A 15,870-nucleotide genomic window follows, 5' to 3' on the forward strand; every position below is an offset into this window, starting at 1 on the left:
TAGGTTGTCCCATTTTGGTGGGTCAGGTCACCGATTTCACCAGTTCGCGTCTCAAATGAAAGTAGAGGTTCTTCCGATCACAACAAGCACCCACGGACCGCCGTGCGACAAGCGGAACCATAGGCGGATCGTTGCCAAAGTTTCTTGTCCGTTTTCGCGCGCTTCACGGGTACCACGTTCTCGAGGCCGCCGCGCGCGGGCCGCGCGGCCGGTGTGGACGACCCGGTGTGTGGTGACTACCTAGGGTATGTACTCACCATCGGACGTGGTGCCGCCCCCTTCCCCCTCCCCCCTCATGACACAGGGCCTAAATACCCGGTTTTGGGTTATGTCGCTCGGGTACGAGTACCGTTCATCGGGGGCGATTACCGATTGCGGGGAAATGTAGCGGGGCCATAGGCCTATCGAACCCACCATGCCGAGTTTTTAACGTTTTCCTGCATCACGCCGAAAAGGCGAGCAGACGTGCCAGAGTGGCGGTCAGCGCGTTTGAGCGGAGCGCGCCAAACAATAGCGCCGGCTGGGCGGGAAGCTGCATAGTGCGCTCACCGCAGCTTGAACCTTCCGCTCACCGCACTAAAGCCCGATCTCTGCGTGCGAGAGAGAGGTGGAGCGCGCGCGCATGTGCTACCGACTATTAAAGTAGGCAAGGCACTAAGGGTTGGTCAGGTGCGGGCCAGGTCCACCAGCGTCCAGCAGCCAGCATACGCTATGGGTGAGGAGCGCGGCAAACGCACTGTACAGCTTCCCGCCGCGCCCCGCTCAAACGCGGTGACCGCTTCTCTCCCACTTCTGCTCGTCTTTTTGGTGTGATGCAGAAAAACGTTAAGAACTCAGCATGGGGGGTTTGATAAGCGTATGGCTCCGCTACATTTCCGCGGAATCGGCAATCGTCCCCGATCAAGGGTACTCGTACCCGAGCGACATAACGCAAAACCGGGTATTTAGGCCCTGTGTCCTGAGGGGGTAGAGGTAGAGGTGCGGCACCACGTCCGATGGTGAGTACATACCCTACGTAGTCATCACACACCAGGTCGTCCTCACCTGCCGCGCGGCCCTCGCCCGGCGGCCTCGTGAACATGGTACCCGTGAAGCGCGCGAAGTTGGACAAGAAACTTTGGCAACGATCCGCCTATGGTTCCGCTTGTCGTACAGGGGTCTGTGCGTGCTCGTTGTGATCGGAAGAACCTCTACTTTCATTAGAGACGCGAACTGGCATGTCGATTTTTTTTGGGGACAGCCTAGCACCCGGTCCAGTCGCCAGCCGGACCAACGCGACGCGAGCGAGCCGTCGGAGCATGCCGACGTACAGGCGTGTTGGACAACCTACAGGAAAGCAAAGCGCCTTGAGGCTCCGAACGCACGCCTGCATGCCCAGCTGGCCGCCGTGAAACTTACAGAGGAAGATGTCGTCCTGTGGCTCTGGCTCCTTGTGCGCCTTCCGGCTCACAGCCCGCTTGGGGTGGCGGGGAGCCGCTGTGGTCCTTGCCGCGGAGATCCTCGTCTCGGAGTTCTCGCTGGGCTCGGAGGTCCTGGGCTCGGGGTTACTGAGACTGGAGGACTTGGGCTCGGACGTCTTAAGCTTGGAGGTCCTGGCTCCGGGGGCGTCCCCTGAAATAAGAGAAGGGAGATTTTACTCTCGACCTAGGATTGGGAGAAATTACTTTTGTCGAAAGCGCGGCTATGCGTTCATGGGCGGGATGACACAGGTGCGGTTCAAGGAGGCAAGGGGGGGGGGGGATGTCCCCCTCCTGTCGTCTTTAGTGATAGCCGCCTGAAAGGTAGGCAATTTACGCTTCAAAACCCCTGTATGTAGGCAACCGACAGCGCATCGCTCCCTCTGCCATGCCAGCCCGGTCTGACCAAGGACGACAGTAGGTATGTTTAACAGTTGTAACGTTCGTCGGAATTTGAACCAGGCGCAGGCGCTCAGATCGTAAAGGGAAAACTCCCAATCCCCACCCCGTCTTTTTAAAAGACACGTCCTGGACACAAAGAAACCGAACAAGGCCTTGCGGCTCGATGGCGAAACTTTAGGCGAATAAGCGAGGTGAAGCTTACATTTGGTGTGGAAGGGTTTGGAACTGGTCTACATAGGGCAACAATTGATGTGTTTGGTTTTATAGATGTTTATTGGCAAAACTACAGAAAACCAAGTGTAATTAAAATCAATCAGGTCAAAACGATGGTCAAATCAAAAGAGCAAAATAATTTACAAAATTATAATTACAGAGAAGTTAAAGAAAAAAAGATTAATATAAAACAACTTAAATTTCCTCTAGAAATACATTAACTAATTGGGCTTAGTTACTTACAGTCGGTCTCAAGGCATCAGCACACATGCACACTGCGGCCTTTTTAGTTATTTTTCGGTATGTCAAATGACTCACGTGGAAAGCACAACCACAAGTCTGGCAATTATAGGGCCTACTTGTGTGAGTCCTCATGTGAAAACAGAGCTGGTCTACAATGTGCGAGATTTCTCACCTCTGTGAGTCCTCGCATGTCTACGCAGGTTGTCAATACGAGTGAATATTTTCCCGCAAGTCTGGCAGTTGTAAGGTTTCTCACCTGTGTGAGTCCTTGTGTGCACACGGAGCTGTTGATGTTGAGTGAATCTTTTGCCGCAAGTCTGGCAGTTGTAGGGTCTATCTCCTACGTGAATCCTCGAGTGTACATCGAGAGTGTTTTTACGAGTGAATCTTTTGCCGCAAATCTGGCAGTTGTAGGGTCTATCACCCGTGTGAGTCCTCATGTGCACACGGAGAGAGTCAGTTTTCGAGAATCTTTTGTGACAAGTCTGGCATTTGTAGGGTTTCTCACCTGTGTGAGTCCTCATGTGTCTAGGAATGTTGGAGCTCTGAGCGAATCTTTTGCCGCAAGTGTGGCACCTGTAAGGTTTGGAACGAGTGAGTGTCCTACGGTGTCTACGGAGATCCAAATTTTCCGGGAGATCAACGCCGCAGTTTTCACGGCTGTCTAGTTTTCCCTCTGCATGATGGGTCCGCATGTGTGCCCGGAGGAGGGTCGCTCTCCTAAAGGCCGCCCCACAGGACGCGCAGCGATGGGGCACCTCCCGGATGCCTCGGGCCCCGACAGCGTTCTCCTGGTGGTCGTGGCCTTCAGTGTTCCGCGCTTGCTCCTCGCGTGCCCCAGCAGCACTAGCAGGCGTCGTAGGCTCGGCGGCGGCTGTGAGGGATTTCGAGAAGGTTGAGTGCTGAGCTACAGTGCGACTCGATTCCCGGTACAGAGTGGCTGCCAGCCACACGCGCACGCGCGCACGCCAGCATATGGACCAGCTGGCCGCCAACCTACCACGAAACTTACAAAGGATGTCGTCGTCCTGCAGCTTTGGCTCCTCGTACGTCTCCAGGCTGAGGTAGCGTCGGGCCGCGGAGGTCCTGGCCTCGAGGATGCTGAGATCTGGAGTCTCCAGCACGGAGATCTCGGGCTCGGGGGTCCAACGCACGGGGGTCCTGAACTCCGTCCAAAGATCGGGGGTACTGAGCTCCGGGGTCCTGAACTCGGGGGTCCAAAGCTCGGGGGTCCTCAACTCGGGTGTCCTGAACTCGGGAGTCCTAAACTCGGGAGTCCTGAACTCAGGGGTCCTCAGTCCGCAGGTCCTGCGCTCGGGGGTGCTGAGCCCGAAGTTCTCACGCCCAAGGCTGGCGCCTAAGAGAAGGTATACAGATGACTCTCACTAATTTTCGAAAAAATCCATTTACGGGCAGCGCCAGATTTTTTGGAAAGGGGGGGGGGATGACTGTAGTTACTTTTAATATTATTTTATTTTAATATTATTTATAATGTTGTGCGTCGTAATTGGAACCAGACGCAGAGACAGTCTGGAGGACTAGCAAAAAATAAAGGTGGGAGGCAACAGGAGAATCACACCTTCACCCTTCCCAAGTCGTAGGACACCTGCACGTAGGCCAAAAACGTGGGTACGAATAAAGGAATAAAGTTCGCTAAAACTTACCTTCGGGGGGCTGGTCGGGGGATGGGGGTAAAGAAGTGCTTTGTTCCTCAGTCGAGTCAAGTCCATGTGACCAGTGTCTAAGTCCCTCAGATGGGAACGCTGCTCCCTCTCCTCCTGAAGTCTTGTCCTGATGGTGAGGTGCCTGCTGACTCTCTGGGGCAGGGAGCTTGCGGCTCATGAACAATGGGGGTTTTGTGGCCCACCCTGGAAAAAAACGAAATTTCTGGTTCAGAAATCAGATTTTTCCATTGAGCAGTGATCACGTTTGGGGAGGTTCCGCGGTATGAGGAACGAGAAGATGGCAGTCCATCAGAGGTTAGCTTTGTGTGTCCTTACATTTCAGTCATTATCTTTAATACAAATATTATCAATATGATACCCGCACATTAACTATGACAACGGAACAGTTTCGAAGGTTATGTATTGCGGATGGCACAAATTAGTCTACTGCCAGACTACGAATGACAAAGAGAGGTTATCCCCTCCAACCGAACCACACAAAGAAGACTTGTTGTCACTCACCGCAGCGCCGTATGGCTTCATAGTTGTTCTTTGACTGTCGATGGCACTTTTTCTCTTCACTCGTCAGTTTCTTCCACTCAGAGGTGGCGAAAAACACTCTAACATCTGCATATTCACTGTCCGACTCGCTGCTCGACATTGTGGCCGGCCAGTTTCTGTCACGATGCCGCTGCCGTTGCTGCTGGCTGGGCTTAGCTGTCTGCTAGTCGCGACGCGTCGCCAGCGTCGCAGCACAAGCAGCACCTTTTCGGACTTTCCTCACGCAAGGTGCTCACAAACTCAACCCAGGCAGAACACGAAGTGGCAGGGGATAGGGTGTTATATGCCACGTTGACTTAGGCCGCTGGTTTAAATCGACTGTTTTTTGCGCATTGGAGCACATTTAACGCGTTTGTCGCAACTGGGGGTCTCCTGGTGCCGGCGGCACTGAACTAGCCGGCGCAGACGACGCTGCTCCGCGGCCGTGTTGAGCGACGCGACGCTATGACACCGAAAAGATTTCAACACCAACACTGGCGTGTGAAGTGTTCTTCTTAGGGATCGCGTCCAGAGAGTACGTAAGTAATTCTCAGATGCATTCGGCAAATCACGAGAGCTCGGCGCCTGCGAGGCTCAGGGTAGGCCACCCCCGCAGTACACGCATGCACGGCGGGCAAAATGTTGCCTACCATCCAGGCGCTGTGAACTTGGCAGTTTCGTCTTACGCTAAATGACGGGGGCCAAACAAATGTATTCCTTCTCACAAAAGTATTTTTTTGTTGAACGTCTACATTATTTTTCGTTATCACAGAAGATGTATGTGTTTTGAACAGGTTTGGAATTACGGTGAACAACGCCAAGCACCAACCCATCAAATGGACTGTGTACGGCTCTTTTGCAATCGAAACAGTGTATGATTCATACGTCTGTTGTTGATTTTTGTAAAGTTTTTAGGAAAGGACATTTGAAGCTCTTTATTTTTCGTTTTTTGCGTGCCCCCATTCATTTTATTAATCCATTCAATCATTCGTTCTTAAATTTCTCATACCGTTTACTTCTGATTCTATCAACAAAACAACAAATATGGCGTCTGTCATGATGGAGCCGAAGTTCGGAAGTGTTGTCGAAAATTTTAAGAATGAAAATGAAGGGTATAAATGTGGCTACTGCAAATCCAAATCTTCAAATTACAGCCATGGTACGTCTAGCTTTTACTATTTGATGTAATTTCTTCGTCAGTAATACGAAGGGTTATTATTACTCATCGAATATCACAAAAATGTTGGGTTAGTTTATGTTTTATATCTTTTCGTGGAGCCAGCTAATTGTCAACAATCTATTTCATTTTTTCGTAAATTGTAGTCCCTATTCCATAGTCGCCAACTTAAGTGTATGACCTCATCAATGGTATTTCAGTCCTCATGTTTCCAAATTGTATGTCATACTTGCAAAGATGACTAACATATGGCAGAACAAAAAATTCAGCTAACTATTGTCTAATTTAACCCATTCTTTGTTTTCTATTGCTAAAAATTATTGTAGTTCTTAAATACGTCTTATCATGTAGATACTCTTGATTTCAGGTATGTGGGCCCATCAACTCACCGTTCATGATTATCAGGATTTGATAGACCGAGGCTGGAGACGTAGTGGCTACTACTGTTACAAACCTACAATGCACAAAATTTGTTGTCCCATGTACACCATCAAGTAAGTGTTTGTGTGGATACAGAGGTCACAAAACGCAAGCGTGATTTTCATGCCGGGCGTGATTTTCACGGTTTGTAAGCTTCAAGCAGCCAATCAAGAACCGACTTTTATCACACCGGGCGTGAAAATCACGCAAACTCTGTCTCCACTTTTTCCCTTCATTCACTAGTTGATTTTCCTGCTTAAACCTGGCAGCCCTATTTTTGTTTATTTTAATTTTTTGTCAACAGGTGTCAAGCAATTGACTTCAAAATAACTAAATCCCAGAAGAAAGTTATCAAGCGGGTTAATCGCTTTATTGACCTTGGTGAACGTGTTAAATCAAAACTAACTGGAGATGACTCAAATACGTGTGTCTTTCAAGGTGGCTAATCTTCATGTGGCTGAATTTGTATTTATATCGGTTGTACTACATTAACTTCTTATCTCTTTACTAAATTTTGCGTTTTAGAAGCAAGTAGTGAAGGAAATCCTGATTGGATGGCAGCACAGCAGACTAGCCATGTTGCAAGTGTCAACAAGGAAAAGTTTGCTCAACTTAAATCTTCTCTCCAAGAGCTTAAAGGTGAAGTGAAGAGATCATTTTAGAGTACTATATTAGTTTAGTGGTATGTGAAAAGTATTTATCTATCTATTTGTTTTAGGAGATTACTCTGGTGCATCAAGAGAGACAGATACAGAAGTTATAACCGAATCTTCGGATTGTTTGAAACAAGAAGTAAAGCTGCAAGACATTGTAGAAGAAAATCCCGCCACAGGGACTAGGTCTCTCAAACCTGGTAAGAAAATTGTGTGAATTTTCATATTATAAACCATATATTTTTCTGTATGAGTTTACAATGTTCTATACTCTTTTCCAATCAGGTAATGGTCCAGATAAAGATAAGCCCCCTTGTAAAAAAGCAAAATTACTGAGGCTTGAAAGAAGAAAACAAAAGCTAGAAAGTAAAGGATTACCTTTGGAAACATCTGCTCAGAAACAAGACATTAACCCTAAGAAATTAGAAGATTTTTTGTATCAAAAGATGCCTCCCAACCCTGCTCATAGATTACAGGTAATTTTATGCCTAGCATTTGGTGTTTGCTGAATTCAATCAAACAATGGATTTGTGTGTACAAAATTGTAATTCTTACAAGTGAATTTTAGTTTAATGTGATCCTTAAGAATGATTTACATCCAAAGCAAAACTGACTGCATGTTTATTTTATCTTATGATAGGTACCTTTTGGTACTTCTTTACCTTTTGGAATGAAGTTCCAGTGTACTGTGTGTCAACATTTATCCTGTCCATCAATTTCCCTCTTTATGCTTGCTTATTGTCCTGTCTCCTGTGTTTTTGTCTCGATATTTGCTTTTTATGTCCCAAACCCTGGTTCATGCAGGTACGACTTGTGAGATCGCAGCCACCAAGTGCAGAATTCAAGAACTCATTTGTGGAGTCGTTAAATGTGTATCGTCGATACCAAATGGCAATTCATCGAGATCCAGAAACAAAATGCTCTGAATCACAGTACAAGAGATTCCTAGTCAAATCACCTCTTGAGGTAGAGAGATAACTGATATGGTCAGCCTTTAGGCCTCTTGATAGATCAGTGCATTCTTGTTTGAAATTGCAACTGTATTTAAACTTTCAGAATATCTTAAATGAAAGTAGACATTTTTGTTTTCCAATCTTCACTTGTCAACTTAAAAATTGTTGAAAATAATAGTATTTATTGACAGCATGTTGTCAATTTGAGATGAAGCACAGGAGATAGTGTGATTGCTGTTTTCCCCTTTTATCATTTTTGAAATGTTATGTTAAGTCATGTGTGGCATATTGCTTGTAGCTCAAGTTGGTGAGAGCGGACGAATTGGCATCAGTTGATCAGACGTGGATGTGGAACCTCTTCGTTAAATACCAGAAGAAAATCCACAAAGAGCGGGACGATGAGTGTGACCGTGAAACTTTCCAACACTTCCTTGTGGACACGCCATTAAAGGTATGCTGTGTCTAAAATGCAGCTACTTGCAATCTGCCACAACTAGTTTCCTACAATCATTAAGCAGTCTTATTGGTTGGTTTGTGTTAACTTGATGGATATAGGTATATTTATCTACTATCTCAACTTATCAAGTAACCTTTTACTTTTAAAAACATTTTTACTCTTTACAAAAACAATCAATTTACTTTGATGAGCTGTACTACTTTCTCCTGTGCTTCATAACGTAAATTTCTTCTCAAACTATTCCACATTATAAAGTAATTTTCAATATAGAAAAACATAGTTGAGCTTTGTAGGTGAGGTGGTGGTAATGTTACATTTTTCAATTGACATTTGTCATGTTTCTCTTCTAATAGGCTTGGCGCCCAGCCGATGGGTCTGGCCCTCCTCAAGGATATGGTTCTTTTCATCAACAATACTGGTTGGATGAGAAGCTTGTTGCTGTGGGAGTAATAGATATTCTCCCTCGATGTGTGTCCTCTGTTTACTTTTATTATGACCCAGACTTCTCTGATCTCACGCTGGGAACATATGGATCTCTAAGGTTTGCACTGAAGCAACATAATTTTTCTGTGAAATGAAGCTTGTAGCTTCATTCCTTTCTATTTCAACTCAAGTTTACCCATGACTAAATTGTCTTTTGCAGAGAGGTAGCATTTGTTCGAACACTACACTCAAATGCCCCAGAACTCAAGTGGTATTATATGGGCTTTTATATTCACTCCTGTCCAAAAATGCGCTACAAGGCCGGACTGTCTCCTTCTATGTTACTCTGCCCAGAAACCTACACATGGCATCCCATTGAAGAATGCTTACCCTTGCTGGATAAAAAAAAATATTCTCGTTTGGAACCAAATCCTAGTGTAGTAGATGGTAATGCCTTTGATAACATTAATGAAGTAAGTATATACTAAATATAACTTTATACCCAAACTGAAAAGTTGAGAACATGATTGAGCTCTTATTATCATTATTATCTTTGCAGTTGGTTGTCTTTTATGATCTTCGACCAATGTATTATAGTCGATATCGGGAACTGAGAGGAGGTAGTAATGACTTAGAGGATGAGGAAGTGCTACATTATGCCCAATTGGTGGGAAGAACTTGTGCAAAGCGAGTGCTTTTGTTAAGGTGATTTGTTAACCCTTTTTTGTGTGTGCTGTATTTTGATGATCAGGGATCAGTTTTTACAAACTCTCATCTGGGTTCAATGTTAATTAATATTTTTGCAAAGTAGTTTATTTCACCTATTTTTGTTCAATCAGTTAACTGCGACTTGTTTTCTCATACATATCTAGTTGTGAATACTTCGCTTTAGATATGCATTTGTTCCATAACATAAAGTATTGATTGTGAAGATACTTTTGTGATAAATTCTCTTCACCTGTATTAAGGTTTGTAAATCTGACATCTGAAATGTAATAAGCAGGTAGGTGTGTGAATGTATTTTGAGTGTATTATAGTTGCCTCATTTTCACTCTTCTACAGTAGTTAACAAAAATATACTGTATCTGTTTTTGTGTCTTGTGTTCTACGTACTAAATGTGAGAGGAAATCCAATGTTCTACTTTTCAGTGAGTTAGTATCTCTGTGCCTATGCCTTCCCAAATTAACACTTTTCTTTAGCATATGCACAAAAGTTTAGGTAGGGGGAAATTCTATTGAATTCACATTATAATTAGAAGTTGTGAGTGTATGAATTGATTTAATCAATGCTAGTCATGTGAAGTTTCCTCAGTTGAGAAATCTGTTTCTTTGGGCCTTTTGTTATCTGTATGCAATTAATTTCTCAGAAATAATTTTATTTCTGGTGTTATTTATTTTAGGAAGTCATCATGCCTTTGGTTCTAAAACACTAATCATAACTGTTTGTTCATGATTTATTACTGTTATTTTTAAAAAAAATATATCACAAAGATTAAAGATAACCTCCATTTATTTATATATACCGGTAAATATATTCTTTGGTCTGCTGCATGGAGCTAGTTGTGTCAAACCCGTTGAATAGGATCAGACAGTTGAAAATCACTTCTTCCTATGAGTGTTACTGATGGTCTTTGTTCCATTGTCTCTTCACCAACACCTAAATCAATCAATCAATCAATTAGGGTAATAAAAAGTATAATTTCATGGCAAACCCTAGGGGGATGTTTTTGTCACATTTCACTTAAATCATTAGGGACTGGGGAAGGGAAGGGGGAAGAACAACTCATCAGCCACAAATATATTACAATAATGACATTGTGACAGAAACATTCCCATCCCATTCAAAAATCTTAGTGCTTTTACCATGTCTACAAAAGTTAAACATGAGATAACTTACTGATGTTAACTTCTCGGACCATATCAAGAAACGGAATGTTAGGTTTGGTATTGATTATATTTTCAAAGTGCTTCATATAAACGGAGTTTCCTTTAGCTGATCCTATAGACTCCTCCAAAGCTGCTCTATTTTGAGATGTAGAACAACACTGGATCACATTACAGTTCCATTTATTTTTGCTTTGCTTTTCTTCCGAGTTATTGCTAAAAGTTTCATTATTCAAAGGAAAAGATATTAAAGTTACAAGACAACAGCCTTTTGTTGACACATCAAATTTAGAATTAACATTTTAAATACTTACTTTGGTAGCATAACACATGTTTGACACATGTCCAATATTGAAATGAAGAGGAGTGGCTGACGTTTGTCAACATATTCTAAAATATGTGCTCCAACCACTTGGTTTTCTTTTACATTTGTCAAATCAGAATCACAACCCATCATATACAAGGAGTTGCTTACCATACATCCATGGCCACCAAAGTAAAAGAGGACTTGAAATAAAAACATGTCAAATTCAAAGGCAATTGAATAATAATATTTCATACAATGATTATTAAAAGAATTCTTACCAAAAGCACCTTTTTCCACTGTGTCAAAAAATTCTTTTATCACTCTTCTCATATCTTCGGCAGAAAGATCTTCTTCCATAGTGCATTCAAAATTATATTTAGACAGGCATTGAAACAAAGTCTCAGCATCATTATGTGGTGTTCGAAGCTGGTCAGTTTGATATAAACTGTTTGTCACAATCAGAGCTCTCTTTGCTGTCGGGAAAGATCTCTTTTTCTTTACATCAAATTCAAACGTTTTTGTAACTACCCCATACCTATTTCTGACACGACATTCATAAATTCCATCATTTTCTTCGTTTACATTTGGAATTTCTAGGATATTTGAAGTGAATTTCCACATTGGTGTGGGTTTTCTTGTGTCTTTTTCTTTTGGCTTGTGCACCCATGTGAATTGTGTTTTAAGGCCAGGTAGCACTTCAATTCTGGCACTTAAAGTTTGGCCACATTCCAGGACACATTTTTCAGAGGGAAAACAGGACAGTATTCTTGGTTTTTCACGTAGAACTTTAATGTTAATTTTAACTGTTACATCCTCAGATATAACTGTCCTTTTCCATCCATAGTCCTTAAGTTGCTGAACAGTACAGTAATATAGGCCTTCCATTTCATCACTGAAAGTTTGCAGTCAGAGGTAATCTAATTAAGATGATGCAAACAAAGTAAGATACGTAAAAAATATTGTAATTTCATTCATTCACAAACCTAAAGTTCGTAATTATAAGTTCTGGTGTTTTCTCCTGAGGTATATTATTATTATCACGAAACCATTGATATGAAAGAAAAGGGCAACCAACTGCCTCAACTTTTAAATGTAGTTTGCCACCAGCTCTTATGCAGAGAGCATCATCTTCCTTTACAACGTCTTCTGTTTCTACACAATATGGTTGTTTGACAAAGCGTAGCTTCTCTGTATTAAGGTCATACTCTGAATGTAGAGGCTTATTAGACGTCAGGAAAACAACTAAATCTGTTCCTTGCTCATAAGACGTACCTGGTTTACTGATGATTGACAAAGCTTCATGGAGCTGTAGTTCACATAGACATTCTTTTAGATTTTCCACAGTACAGTTTCTGTTTTCTAAGGCACTGATAAGGCTATATGCTGAGGGTCTGCAATAAATGAGAATCTTAAACTTAACAAAGGATCACTCTTTGTCACAAGGTGCAGCATTTACTTACTGCTTTAAATGAATAGCAGGATCTAAGTCAAATCGTTTAGCAACATCCTCCCATGCATTCTGTTGTGATAGTGCACGAATGAGAAGCATCCGATGCATTTGATTTAAATTGTATAATAACATATCGTCAAATTGTGTGGATCACCTGCGGAAATGCACAAATTAAGGCTTCAGTACTAGATATTAGACAAAATGCATCTGTCAATCTGGCTTGGGTGCTTATTGCTAATGTGCTAATATTCTTATCCTGATGCTGACAAAATTAGAAAAATGCAGAGGAAACCTACCGTTTCCGATACTTTCATCTCAAACACTGTGATCAAGTGATTGGATGATTACTATATCAGTAATAACAAAAAATAAACAGAATTTTCCAAATGAACTGGACTGTAATGGCGACGAAGACATACGAAGATGACTGTAAATAGTGTATACAGCAGACGTCCTTTTCATACTGCTTCTTCACGTGCAAACAGCGGCCATTACTGTTATATCCAGAACATCAAGGCCGTGAGGAGAGGGGAGGAAAAGAGGAGACAGTTCTCTGAACTCCTTCGTCAAACGTACGCGAAAAATATCGCCCAGCGGAGATTTGAACCAGCGATCAGGTTCATACCGGGCCCGGACGATACCGAGGTGGCCACGACGGAACGATACAGAGCACAACTTTCGGTGGCATCCAGATCTCATGTCAGCTGTGACTGACGCCCGAAAACACTTGGCCGCAGCAGAGCAGGAAAAATGATCGCGGACGCGGGATTCGAACTACCGGTACCTACCATCCCCACGATTTGCCGTGCTACCAGCTTGATCCTGCCTAACGGGAGACAAAAAGCGACAAAGAAAAAATTTGCCCCGTCCGGGAGTTGACATTAGGGCCGACAATTTTGGTTCTGATGAAGCTGCATGCGGTCATGTCGACTGTAGCTACAACTGTTTAGCTAAAAAAGGGGCGTGTGGCTGGAGGCGTCGGACATCGCATGTTGCCCCATTTGTGATCACATTTTTGTGTCCATTAACAGGGACGTGTCTTCTACCACTTGTCGCCGCGACATGAGTTGTCGTTGTCGCTTGGACGCCTGCGAGGTAGGCCACGGCTTCTCTCTAAGGCGTCTGTCGTGACGGGGACTTTGGGTTTAGGCTTCTTTTGACCCCAGGCTCATAAATCCTTTATAAAGCTAAGAAGTGTCAATCTAGGCGTGGGTCGATGGTTATCGCTGAAAACGCCTGGAGGGTAGGCAATGCTTTTCTGAAGCGGGACCCGCGGCCGCCCGCGGCCCCCTGTCCCTCCGAGCGCTTGGACAAGGCGAGAGCTTCGGAGAGGCATACCTTTCGTTTTCGCTTTATTCCTTGCGCTGTTTACTTATGGTTGATATTCTAGCATTGGCGGAAGTAATGAATTCGTCAATAGACGCGGTTCAATTTAAGCTGACTCGGGCCCTGTCGGCTGTAGCTACAATCGTGCAGCTACAAACAGAGACGTGATGGAGGCGTCGGATATTATTGTCCAAAATAGATTCTTCTGTAGTCGGGTCGTATTAAGCTGACTCTGACTGCCGGGTTTGGCGCTACATTTATGTGGGCACTAACAGTGACGTCCTGTTAGAACCGGTTAGAACGGGAATGTCAACTGACTCGAAAATTGGCCAACCCATTGTGTACCTTGTAGGGCTACGACACAGAAGTGTCACGGGTTTGCCTACCCTGTGGGCCACGGCCCCTTGCCGATGAAGGAGCGGGCGATCCTGCTGATACTGCTGCTCTGCTGCTGTGGTGGTCGGAGCCCTGACACACGGTGCAGGGAACCTCTAGCGCTCCAGCGTGTCGGATCCAGGTGCGTAGCGTAGCGCCTTGCGTCAGAACAGGCGGGGGCGGGGCGGGGAGCGCTGAGCCGTATCCTCCCCGTGGACACCGACGGCCAGGAGGCCCCGCACCCCGTCCCAGTGCCGTCCAGGCGTGCGCCACCGCCACAATGTCGTCCCGGAGCGCTCCTCCGTGGCCAGTCGGCCGGGCCGTCGCGATGCTCGTGCTCGCAGCGACGCTCGACGTCGTCCGGAGCAGCCAGGCCCCTGTCAGCCAGGTGCCGTCCATCGTGGTGCTCTACTCGCAGTCGACCGCCTCGCAGACGGCTCAGGCGCCGCTCGCGGTGCCCCACGGCGGCCACAGGCAGAACCTCGTGTCCGAGGCCCCGCGGGCGGCCAAGCACGGTAAGGCGTCGGGGGGACGGGAGCCTCTCTGCTGTTGGACCCCGAGGACTGACTCCCGTAAGTGACGGCCTTCCCGCTTACACCTCGCATGCCTCGCTCATACATGCGGCATTTCACTGGCATATGAAGCGCGCCAACGGCAGATCACTCATGTTCTTTGCGCTCTTCTTCATACCAGTGAAAAGCTTCATTGCCGATAGGGAAACAAACTACTGCCATTCGCCCCGGTTCAACACGCCCTACTTGGTGCCACTCCCGACCCCGCACTGTTTCGTTGGCCTCCAGCAGCGGCAGGGCCGGTAGGGCCTTGACGGCGGCGCCGAGGTGCGGACGGTCTGTCTGTCGGTAACGAGGCGGTGCGGGGGTAATGAAGCGGAGCCAAGTGATTCAGAGCGGCGGTGTCGGGCAACAGGCGGCCAGCCGAGACCGGACCGGACCCTTTCTCCAATCGTCCCCGCTCCGCTGCCCACAGGCCCCGCGGGACCCGCTGCAGGAGCCGCAGGAGCCTCGGGGCGCACCGACGCGGCCGCGGCCCCACAGGGCGCCGCCAGCGCGTCGCAGGGGGACGTCCTGCTGCGGGGGCGGTCGCCGACGCCGCGCTGCGCCCAGGGCCAGCCCTTCTGCCTCTACGACCAGGACTATCCGCAGTGAGTGCCGCGCACCACGACAGCCAGCCCCCCCGCGCGCTTGCCTCTTATGCACCGGAAGTTCACTTACTTTCCCGTTCGCCTCGCAGGGAGCGCGTCCACGACATCCTCAACACGTACCACGACGACGCCAACACGCTGTACCACGCGCTGCACCGCTACAATCCCCAGGAGCTCATCAACAGGGACAACGTGACGCACAACTACAGGTGAGAGCCCGATGTTTACCTCTTTTCTGCCTCATCGCTATTTTTGTCCGATAACTGTTGTCCCATGCCTCGCCCGCCAGGCACCGAGGGCACTTCGCGTGCGAGTCGGAAGTGGCGTACTTGCGGCCGGGGTGGGCCCGGAACTGGAAGGACCAGTGGGTGGCCGTGGTCAACACCGACAAGTTCCCCCAGATGGTGCGAGTGGAGACGTGCAAGTGAGTGCTTGCGCATGCTAGGAGCCCACTTTTAACAGATTAGGAGGAAAATGTAAAAAAATGTGCAGGGACTAGATCAAATTTATTTATGTTATATGGCGTTCTCCAGGTTCCTGAACCAGAAGTGCGAGTTCTTGCCGCCGTGCTACAAGTCCTCGTGCGTCCAGCGCTTCGCCGCAACCCGCCTCTTGTGCGTGGACCCGGCCAACCCCCACCAGAGGCCCATCATCGACGTGTTTGAGATGCCCGTGGCCTGTTCCTGTTTCGTTGAAAACTTTCGCTTCCTGTAGCGGTGCTGTTTATTTTTGTATTGAAATTGAAAATAACACGAGATTAGGTC

At 46.2% G+C, this 15,870-nt stretch overlaps 4 protein-coding genes across 10 annotated transcripts; 2 read left to right on the forward strand and 2 right to left on the reverse strand.

The window, feature by feature from the left end:
* Nucleotides 1–2,109: 2,109 nt before the first annotated feature.
* Nucleotides 2,110–4,970, reverse strand: LOC113217765 (zinc finger protein 629). 2 transcript variants are annotated; one of them, XM_026437814.2, is made up of 4 exons: nucleotides 4,502–4,970; nucleotides 3,980–4,183; nucleotides 3,316–3,672; nucleotides 2,110–3,189 (listed from the first exon to the last, which is right to left on the reverse strand). In XM_026437814.2, exons 1-4 carry the CDS (start codon nucleotides 4,638–4,640, stop codon nucleotides 2,465–2,467), a joined length of 1,425 nt encoding a protein of 474 aa, XP_026293599.2. In that variant the 5' UTR covers nucleotides 4,641–4,970; the 3' UTR covers nucleotides 2,110–2,464. The 2 variants fall into 2 exon arrangements, with proteins under 2 accessions (XP_026293599.2, XP_026293608.2); XM_026437823.2 differs by having other exon boundaries at nucleotides 3,328–3,672; nucleotides 4,502–4,968.
* A 551-nt stretch (nucleotides 4,971–5,521) lies between these two features.
* Nucleotides 5,522–10,120, forward strand: LOC113216601 (arginyl-tRNA--protein transferase 1). 5 transcript variants are annotated; one of them, XM_026436383.2, is made up of 11 exons: nucleotides 5,522–5,678; nucleotides 6,064–6,190; nucleotides 6,421–6,554; nucleotides 6,642–6,755; nucleotides 6,835–6,969; nucleotides 7,055–7,245; nucleotides 7,574–7,735; nucleotides 8,021–8,173; nucleotides 8,533–8,720; nucleotides 8,823–9,075; nucleotides 9,162–10,120. In XM_026436383.2, the coding sequence occupies exons 1-11, from the start codon at nucleotides 5,564–5,566 to the stop codon at nucleotides 9,309–9,311; spliced, it is 1,722 nt and encodes a 573-aa protein (XP_026292168.1). In that variant the 5' UTR covers nucleotides 5,522–5,563; the 3' UTR covers nucleotides 9,312–10,120. The 5 variants fall into 5 exon arrangements, with proteins under 5 accessions (XP_026292168.1, XP_026292253.1, XP_026292328.1 ...); XM_052266994.1 differs by lacking the exon at nucleotides 5,522–5,678 and adding an exon at nucleotides 5,745–5,766; XM_026436468.2 differs by lacking the exon at nucleotides 8,021–8,173.
* LOC113216857 (mucosa-associated lymphoid tissue lymphoma translocation protein 1 homolog) lies at nucleotides 10,039–12,697 on the reverse strand. Of its 2 annotated transcripts, none has more exons than XM_026436787.2 (8): nucleotides 12,540–12,697; nucleotides 12,254–12,397; nucleotides 12,066–12,184; nucleotides 11,777–11,981; nucleotides 11,072–11,685; nucleotides 10,801–10,993; nucleotides 10,500–10,702; nucleotides 10,039–10,259 (listed from the first exon to the last, which is right to left on the reverse strand). In XM_026436787.2, the coding sequence occupies exons 2-8, from the start codon at nucleotides 12,373–12,375 to the stop codon at nucleotides 10,168–10,170; spliced, it is 1,548 nt and encodes a 515-aa protein (XP_026292572.2). In that variant the 5' UTR covers nucleotides 12,376–12,397; nucleotides 12,540–12,697; the 3' UTR covers nucleotides 10,039–10,167. The 2 variants fall into 2 exon arrangements, with proteins under 2 accessions (XP_026292572.2, XP_026292506.2); XM_026436721.2 differs by having other exon boundaries at nucleotides 11,777–11,999.
* A 1,045-nt stretch (nucleotides 12,698–13,742) lies between these two features.
* LOC113217616 (neurotrophin 1-like) lies at nucleotides 13,743–15,870 on the forward strand. The gene is made up of 5 exons (XM_026437590.2): nucleotides 13,743–14,459; nucleotides 14,932–15,106; nucleotides 15,196–15,315; nucleotides 15,396–15,530; nucleotides 15,640–15,870. The coding sequence occupies exons 1-5, from the start codon at nucleotides 14,225–14,227 to the stop codon at nucleotides 15,818–15,820; spliced, it is 846 nt and encodes a 281-aa protein (XP_026293375.2). The 5' UTR covers nucleotides 13,743–14,224; the 3' UTR covers nucleotides 15,821–15,870.

The sequence above is a fragment of the Frankliniella occidentalis genome, unplaced genomic scaffold (assembly GCF_000697945.3).
Source record: "Frankliniella occidentalis isolate FOCC.00 unplaced genomic scaffold, Focc_3.1 Scaffold45, whole genome shotgun sequence".
NCBI classification, from domain to species: Eukaryota; Metazoa; Arthropoda; class Insecta; order Thysanoptera; family Thripidae; genus Frankliniella; species Frankliniella occidentalis.

Coding starts and splice junctions, on each gene's coding strand:
- LOC113216857 (XM_026436721.2), bottom strand. CDS start 12,375: ATGTTATTATACAATTTAAATCAAATGCATCGGATGCTTCTCATTCGT. Junction 12,000..12,065: donor GTCAATCATCAGTAAACCAG/GTACGTCTTATG, acceptor CTCTACATTCAG/AGTATGACCTTAATACAGAG. Junction 10,260..10,499: donor GGTCCGAGAAGTTAACATCA/GTAAGTTATCTC, acceptor TGATTGATTTAG/GTGTTGGTGAAGAGACAATG.
- LOC113217616 (XM_026437590.2), top strand. CDS start 14,225: ATGTCGTCCCGGAGCGCTCCTCCGTGGCCAGTCGGCCGGGCCGTCGCG. Junction 14,460..14,931: donor CCCGCGGGCGGCCAAGCACG/GTAAGGCGTCGG, acceptor CGCTGCCCACAG/GCCCCGCGGGACCCGCTGCA. Junction 15,316..15,395: donor AACGTGACGCACAACTACAG/GTGAGAGCCCGA, acceptor CTCGCCCGCCAG/GCACCGAGGGCACTTCGCGT.
- LOC113216601 (XM_026436383.2), top strand. CDS start 5,564: ATGGCGTCTGTCATGATGGAGCCGAAGTTCGGAAGTGTTGTCGAAAAT. Junction 5,679..6,063: donor ATCTTCAAATTACAGCCATG/GTACGTCTAGCT, acceptor TCTTGATTTCAG/GTATGTGGGCCCATCAACTC. Junction 9,076..9,161: donor CCTTTGATAACATTAATGAA/GTAAGTATATAC, acceptor TTATCTTTGCAG/TTGGTTGTCTTTTATGATCT.
- LOC113217765 (XM_026437814.2), bottom strand. CDS start 4,640: ATGTCGAGCAGCGAGTCGGACAGTGAATATGCAGATGTTAGAGTGTTT. Junction 4,184..4,501: donor TGAAGCCATACGGCGCTGCG/GTGAGTGACAAC, acceptor GTTTTTTTCCAG/GGTGGGCCACAAAACCCCCA. Junction 3,190..3,315: donor CATCCTTTGTAAGTTTCGTG/GTAGGTTGGCGG, acceptor AATCCCTCACAG/CCGCCGCCGAGCCTACGACG.